This window comes from Salmo salar, chromosome 04 (genome assembly GCF_965601325.2).
Source record: "Salmo salar chromosome 04, fSalSal1, whole genome shotgun sequence".
Lineage (NCBI taxonomy): Eukaryota > Metazoa > Chordata > Actinopteri > Salmoniformes > Salmonidae > Salmo > Salmo salar.
The window spans coordinates 48,291,075-48,299,106 of record NC_138294.1 but is presented as its reverse complement, the minus strand read 5'-3'; the positions used below and the strand labels follow the sequence as shown (position 1 = coordinate 48,299,106).

The window sequence follows — 8,032 nt, the reverse complement described above, 5'->3', positions numbered from 1 at the left end:
ATTCTATCACAAGGCTTTTTAGTTGTATCTGTTGTAAGAACACTCTCTCTCGTCAGGTTTTTCCATCGGCCAGCAGATGGGTCAGAGGTCATGTATGATCCTGTCAGTGTGATGAATGCTGACATCCTGAACTACTGTCAGAAGGAGTCTTGGTGTAAGCTGGGCTTCTACCTGCTCTCCTTCTTCTACTACCTGTACAGGTGAGGTCCTATTAATAAAGCCATCTCTCATCAGTCCAGCCGGTTCATTGGTGAATGTTGATCTGTATGAATGGGAGCCTCCCCTTCTTGCTGCACAATAACCGCTGTCAGTTGTTATTGCTTGTTATTGCTTGGCAATGTCACATTCCTTCTAACACTGGTATCCTCCTGTTCTCTTTTCTGCCTCTCTCTCTGTCCTTGACAGTATGGTCTATGCCTTGGTGAGTTTCTAAACACAGAATAGAAGACCAAGAGGAGATTGAAAGACAGAAAAAGAGAACGAGCAAGACTAAGACTGGGTGATGTCACTCACCCCTCTTTCTCACCACCCATTACTCCATCATCACAGACCATGATTTGCTCTCCTCAAATCTTTGGATGGAGGGACGAACCTTGGAGGACATTGTGAGGAAATAAGGCAAAGCAAAGAGACGTTGTTGAGCCTGTTCAAGACTGCAATCCATCGAGAAGAGGGGGAGCAGACATAGAAGAGCCACAAAGGAGGAGGAATGAAATAAAGAAGAGAAAGAGAGAACACATCTCAACTAGTATACGTGTTGCCTTGATCTGACCACATAGCAGGTCTCCTCTGTTATTCTTAGTGATACAGTCACTCAACTGTGAATTTATAAACTTTGTGTTGCCTAAGTCCTAACGTAGATGTTGCAGATTCATATCCTTCCATTCCAATAAACCTTTTTAGAAAAGAAAATACAAAATGCACAAAACGTATTTAGTTCTTCTACCGATTTGGTATTTCGATAATTCAGTAGTTGTGGCAGATCATTTTCTGAGGATATGAATCCTATTTCGAACCAGAGTGATAGTAATTGTGTTATTCACAAATATAAAATGTATGAACTCATAAATTACATGCGATGGGCATAAGCTTCTGTGAAGGATCGTGGACACCCTGGAGCAGTGTTTGAGTCTAGGTCCATCCCAGTCAAGGCACTATCTCCCAGACCCCAGTCCCCACCCAGGGAAAACAGGCACCTTTCATTCCAACAAAACATTATTCAGGATTGAAGGGGATGTTTTGGCTCTGGGTGACTTGGTACTTGGGTGTGTAGGTATTCTGTGTTTGTCTGTTCTGTTCTAGGCAGGAAGGGCTGATTTCACCTAGACTTTCCAAAGAGCTCTGCGCTCCGTGATTCTAGATCATGGAAACCTCATTCAAGAAAAGCAATTTTAAATTCACAACAGCAGCAATGTGATCATAGCCTAGGAGAGATGATTGTACATGGGATCGTATTTCCTCTTTGGAATAATACTGTGTGACACAAGTAGCAGACAAGGATGCTGAAGATGATGCTGATAGATCGGTTTGCTAGATGACTATGTCAAGCGCAGTAAACCGTCTCACATAGAACACTACGGTTGGACTTACATTACCGTTCTCACTCAAGTGTTACAGTGAATGTTGGCAGACACTTGACTCTTGGTTCATTTCAAAGCCGTGACTTAGCTGGTGCTGACCTCATCATCATGTAACCATAGCTCTGTGTGTAGCTCATTGATAATGATCACACTGTGTGATTTTAAAATCAATAGAGAAATGGGTAATACTGGAACTTGAAAAATACTGTGTGATCATTTGTTTACCGTAAACTGACCATAATTGTAGTAATTCATTGTTTACGACAAGTCTGATAGGGTTCATGTTGGCATCTGAACACAGCGCCCTGCATTATAGTGGAGTCACTCACATTTGAGTAATGTGTCAGTATTGTTCAGCTAGGTTTCTTGTGCGAAGACATACAGTATGTTCTGTTCATCATGACAGTTCCCTCCAAAACAGGACAACAACCCTTCAACCCTGACAACAATGTGAGTAAATCACAGACAATCGCTAAAGCACAAAACGGGGGGGGGGAACTATAGCTAGGTTGACCATCAATGAATGTCATAATGCAGTTTATCAGAATGAGTTAATTAATATACAGTATATTGAAGAATAACTATTTGATACTGTCTTTTACACATCTCTCATCACTGTGTGCTATATTTGTTGGTGTGCTAGTTTGTATTCATTATAATACAATATGATATACAGTACACAAACAGCAATTCACATATTCTAATAAAATAGCAATGTGTTACAATATTATGTGGTACAACTATTATGTTACTATATACAGTACCAGTCAAAAGTTTGGACACACCTACTCATTCAAGGGTTTTTCTTTATTTTTACTATTTTCTTCATTGTGGAATAATAGTGAAGACATCAAAACTATGAAATAACACATGTGGAATCACATAGTAGCCAAAACAGGGTTAAACAAATCAAATTTGATTTTATATTTGAGATTCTTCAAAGTAGCCACCTTTTGCCTTGATGACAGTTTTGCACACTCTTGGCAGTCGCTCAACCAGCTTCATGAGGTAGTTACCTGGAATGCATTTCAATTAACAGGTGTGCCTTGTTAAAAGTTAAATTGTGGAATTTCTTTCCTTCTTAATGCATTTGAGCCAATCATTTGTGTTATGACAAGGTAGGGGTGGTATACATAAGATGGCCCTATTTGGTAAAATACCAAGTCCGTATTATGGCAAGAACAGCTCAAATAAGAAAAGAGAAACAACAGTCCATCATTACTTTGAGACATGAAGGACAGTCGATTTGGAACATTTCAAGAACTTTGAAAGTTTCTTCAAGTGCAGTCGCAAAAACCATCAAGCGCTATGATGAAACTGGCTCTCATGAGGACCGCCACAGGAAAGGAAGACCCAGAGTTACCTCTGCTGCAGAGGATAAGTTCAATAGAGTTACCAGCCTCAGAAATTGCAGCCCAAATAAATGCTTCAGAGAGTTCAAGTAACAGACACATATCAACATCAACTGTTCAGAGGAGACTGCGTGAATCAGGCCTTCATCAAATCAAATAAGTTTATTTGTCACGTGCGCCGAATACAACAGGTATAGACCTTACAGTGAAATGCTTACTTACAGGCTCTAACCAATAGTGCAAAAAAGGTATTAGGTGAACCATAGGTAAGTAAAGAAATAAAACAACAGTAAAAAGACAGGCTATATACAGTAGCGAGGCTATAAAAGTAGCGAGGCTACATACAGACACCGGTTAGTCAGGCTGATTGAGGTAGTATGTACATGTAGATATGGTTAAAGTGACCATGCATATATGATGAACAGAGAGTAGCAGTAGCGTAAAAGAGGGGTTAGCGGGTGGTGGGTGGCGGGACACAAAGCAGATAGCCAATGTGCGGGAGCACTGGTTGGTCGGCCCAATTGAGGTAGTATGTACATGAATGTTTAGTTGAAGTGACTGTGCATATATGATAAACAGAGAGTAGCAGCAGTGTAAAAAGAGGGGTGGGGGGGACACACACAATGCAAATAGTCCGGGTAGCCATGTGATTACCTGTTCAGGAGTCTTATAGCTTGTGGGTAAAAACTGTTGAGAAGCTTTTTTTGTCCTAGACTTGGCACTCCGGTACCGCTTGCCATGCAGTAGAGAGAATAGGGTGGCTGGGGTCTTTGACAATTTTTATGGCCTTCCTGACACCGCCTGGTGTAGAGGTCCTGGATGGCAGGCAGCTTAGCCCCAGTGATGTACTGGGCCGTACGCACTACCCTCTGTAGCGCCTTCATGGTCGAATTGCTGCAAAGAAACCACTACTAAAAGGACACCAATAAGAAGAAGATACTTGCTTGGGCCAAGAAACACGAATAATGGACATTAGACCGGTGGAAATCTGTCCTTTGGTCTGATGAGTCCACATTTTAGATTTTTGGTTCCAACCGGCATATCTTTGTGAGACACAGAATAGGTGAACGGATGATCTCTGCATGTGTAGTTCTCACCGTGAAGCATGGAGGAGGAGGTGTGGGGGTATAGAGGTGCTTTGCTGGTGAGACTGTCAGTAATTTATTTAGAATTGAAGGCACACTTAACCAGCATGGCTACCACAGCATTTTGCAGTGATACGCCCTCCCATCTGGATTGCGCTTAGTGGGACTATCATTTGTTTTTCAACAGGACAATGACCCAACACACCTCCAGGCTGTGTAAGGGCTATTTGACCAAGAAGGAGAGTGATGGAGTGCTACATCAGATGATCGGCCTCCACAATCACCCGACCTCAACCCAATTGAGATGGTTTGGGATGAGTTGGACCGCAGAGTGAAGGAAAAGTAGCCAACAAGTGCTCAGCATATGTGGGACGTCTTAAAGACTGTTGGGAAAGCATTCCATATGAAGCTGGTTGAGAGAATGCCAAGAGAGTGCAAAGCTGTCATCAAGGCAAAGGCTGGCTACTTTGAAGAATCTGAAATATATTTTGATTTGTTAAACACTTTTTTGGTCACTTCATGTCTCAAAGTAATGATGGACTGTCGTTTCTCTTTTCTTATTTGAGCTGTTCTTGCCATAATATGGACTTGGTCTTTTACCAAATAGGGCTAGCTTCTGTATACCACCTCTACCTTGTCACAACACAACTGATTGGCTCAAACGCATTAAGAAGGAAAGAAATTCCACAAATGAACTTTTAACAAGACACACCTGTTAATTTAAATGCATTCCAGGTGACTACCTCGTGAAGCTGGTTGAGAGAATGCCAAGAGTGTGCAAAACTGTCATCAAGGCAAAAGGTGGCTACTTTGAAGAATCTCAAATACACTGCTCAAAAAAATAAAGGGAACACTTAAACAACACAATGTAACTCCAAGTCAATCACACTTCTGTGAAATCAAACTGTCCACTTAGGAAGCAACACTGATTGACAATAAATGTCACATGCTGTTGTGCAAATGGAATAGACAACAGGTGGAAATGATAGGCAATTAGCAAGACACCCCCAATAAAGGAGTGGTCCTGCAGGTGGTGACCACAGACCACTTCTCAGTTCCTATGCTTCCTGGCGGATGTTTTGGTCACTTTTGAATGCTGGCGGTGCTTTCACTCTAGTGGTAGCATGAGACGGAGTCTACAACCCACACAAGTGGCTCAGGTAGTGCAGCTCATCCAGGATGGCACATCAATGCGAGCTGTGGCAAGAAGGTTTGCTGTGTCTGTCAGCGTAGTGTCCAGAGCATGGAGGCGCTACCAGGAGACAGGCCAGTACATCAGGAGACGTGGAGGAGGCCGTAGGAGGGCAACAACCCAGCAGCAGGACCGCTACCTCCGCCTTTGTGCAAGGAGGAGCAGGAGGAGCATTGCCAGAGCCCTGCAAAATGACCTCCAGCAGGCCACAAATGTGCATGTGTCTGCTCAAACGGTCAGAAACAGACTCCACGAGGGTGGTATGAGGGCCCGACGTCCACAGGTGGGGGTTGTGCTTACAGCCCAACACCGTGCAGGACGTTTGGCATTTGCCAGAGAACACCAAGATTGGCAAATTCGCCACTGGCGCCTTGTGCTCTTCACAGATGAAAGCAGGTTCACACTGAGCACATGTGACAGACGTGACAGTCTGGAGACGCCGTGGAGAACGTTCTGCTGCCTGCAACATCCTCCAGCATGACCGGTTTGGCGGTGGGTCAGTCATGGTGTGGCATGGCATTTCTTTGGGTGGCTGCACAGCCCTCCATGTGCTCGCCAGAAGTAGCCTGACTGCCATTAGGTACCGAGATGAGATCCACAGACCCCTTGTGAGACCATATGCTGGTGCGGTTCGCCCTGGGTTCCTCCTAATGCAAGACAATGCTAGACCTCATGTGGCTGGAGTGTGTCAGCAGTTCCTGCAAGAGGAAGGCATTGATGCTATGGACTGGCCCGCCCGTTCCCCAGACCTGAATCCAATTGAGCACATCTGGGACATCATGTCTCGCTCCATCCACCAATGCCACGTTGCACCACAGACTGTCCAGGAGTTGGCAGATGCTTTAGTCCAGGTCTGGGAGGAGATCCCTCAGGAGACCATCAGCCACCTCATCAGGAGCATGCCCAGGCGTTGTAGGGAGGTCATACAGGCACGTGGAGGCCACACACACTACTGAGCCTCATTTTGACTTGTTTTAAGGACATTACATCAAAGTTGGATCAGCCTGTAGTGTGGTTTTCCACTTTAATTTTGAGTGTGACTCCAAATCCAGACCTCCATGGGTTGATACATTGGATTTCCATTGATTATTTTTGTGTGATTTTGTTGTCAGCACATTCAACTAAGTAAAGAAAAAAGTATTTAATAAGATTATTTCATTCATTCAGATCTAGGATGTGTTATTTTAGTGTTCCCTTTATTTTTTTGAGCAGTGCATAAAATCTATTTTGATTTGTTTAACACTGTTTTGGCTACTATGTGATTCCATATGTGTTATTTCATAGTGTTGATGTCTTCACTATTATTCCACAATGTAGAAAATAGTAAAAATAAAGAAAAACCCTTGAATGAGTAGGTGTGTCCAAACTTTTGACTGGTACTGTATATTTGTTAATAATTTGATTCGGTGATCCGGTAGTGGTGCACTGGGTGTTCAAAGTTAAAAATGCAAGTGATGGAAATTCAATGTTTGATTTTGTCTCAGCTGTAAGTAACAGGTGATCAAGAGAAAATTGGAAGAAGAGAAAGGGAAAGTATAGTGCAGTGGAAGCAGCCAATATGTTGTGTGTGGTTAAAGGTTACACAGGTTTGAATTCTGAAAGCCATACCTTTGTTATGTCTCTATCCCAAGAAATTCCGTCTGCTATGGACTGGAGGGAACATAGAGTGCAGGGCAAACACCATGAGAAGAATACAATAAACAACAGCCCAGGATTGTACATCTACGAGAGAGCAAGTATGATGGAGGAAGTGTGTGTTAATTATGGGGGTTGGAGGGGCTGGGGGCAGAGTGGGTGAGGGAGAGTTGGAGCGGTAGAGACAGACAACCTGACATAGAGTGAATCTCATTCTCCGGTGTCACCATGGCAACCAAATTGAGTTAGGGTGAGTCAGTAGGAAACTATCTTTTCCTCTATTGCTCTCACTCAAAACTCTGCTAAGCGTGTGCTAAAGCTTGGAGAAGAAATTCACTATGGAAACACACAGAACACTAAAGTGGAATGGTAGAAGTAGAGGTATATACATGTTATAGCAAATAGATTATCAAATCGTATCCTTATTAAACTCAGACACAGCAAAACATCTCTCTACATCACACACACGCACAAGTCGTATTATATACACAACACATGTGTACGTAAGGATTCACATAAATGCACCATCCCCCCCTTCTCAGATACTAATACCACATCTTTAATTCATTCTATGGCTCTTCCTTTTTTTGCCCCCCCTCTGCAATAATCATTTTCTCAACTCTGTCACTGCACTCTCTCCCTTCTCTCTGCCTCCAGGGAGATGTTTCCATGGAAACTGGTTACAATAAATATTTTTGAAACATAAAGTACGTGATTGGCATATGCACATGCACACACACATGCACACACACACACACACACACACCACACACACACACACACACACACACACACACACACACACACACACACACACACACACACAGAATAATACCCAGAACAAATAAAAAAATACTCTGTTCATTTATGCACTAGGATGTCTACTTGGTGCATATACGTTACTCGCCTCCTTATGAAGTGTAAGCAAGAAATCAAGCAATGTTAGGACTCAGACATAGTGTGTCCACGCATGCAGGGAATAGTGCAAGTAATTGGTGGTATGTAACACCCACTGATGTATAGTTGGCAAAGAGGCTAATTAATACTTTACGAAATTCTTGGGTTTCTAGAAGTGAACCCATCACCTATATTTGGAAGTCATTTCCACAAGCTAAGGTAGAGAGTCAGAGAGCAGGGAGGGGCATTGGAGAGAGATATGAATTATACATTAGAGAAGATTTCAGATAA

General features: G+C 43.0%; 1 protein-coding gene across 1 annotated transcript in view; it reads left to right on the top strand.

The window, feature by feature from the left end:
• LOC106603137 (protein cornichon homolog 2) overlaps positions 1-2,307 on the top strand; it is a 9,182-nt gene extending 6,875 nt beyond the window's left edge. The window contains exons 6-7 of the mRNA XM_014196419.3: positions 57-200; positions 406-2,307. Coding sequence (XP_014051894.1) covers positions 57-200; positions 406-433 — 172 coding nt within the window. The 3' untranslated portion in view covers positions 434-2,307. The remainder of the gene's footprint in view (positions 1-56; positions 201-405) is intronic.
• The last annotated feature ends 5,725 nt before the right edge of the window (positions 2,308-8,032 follow it).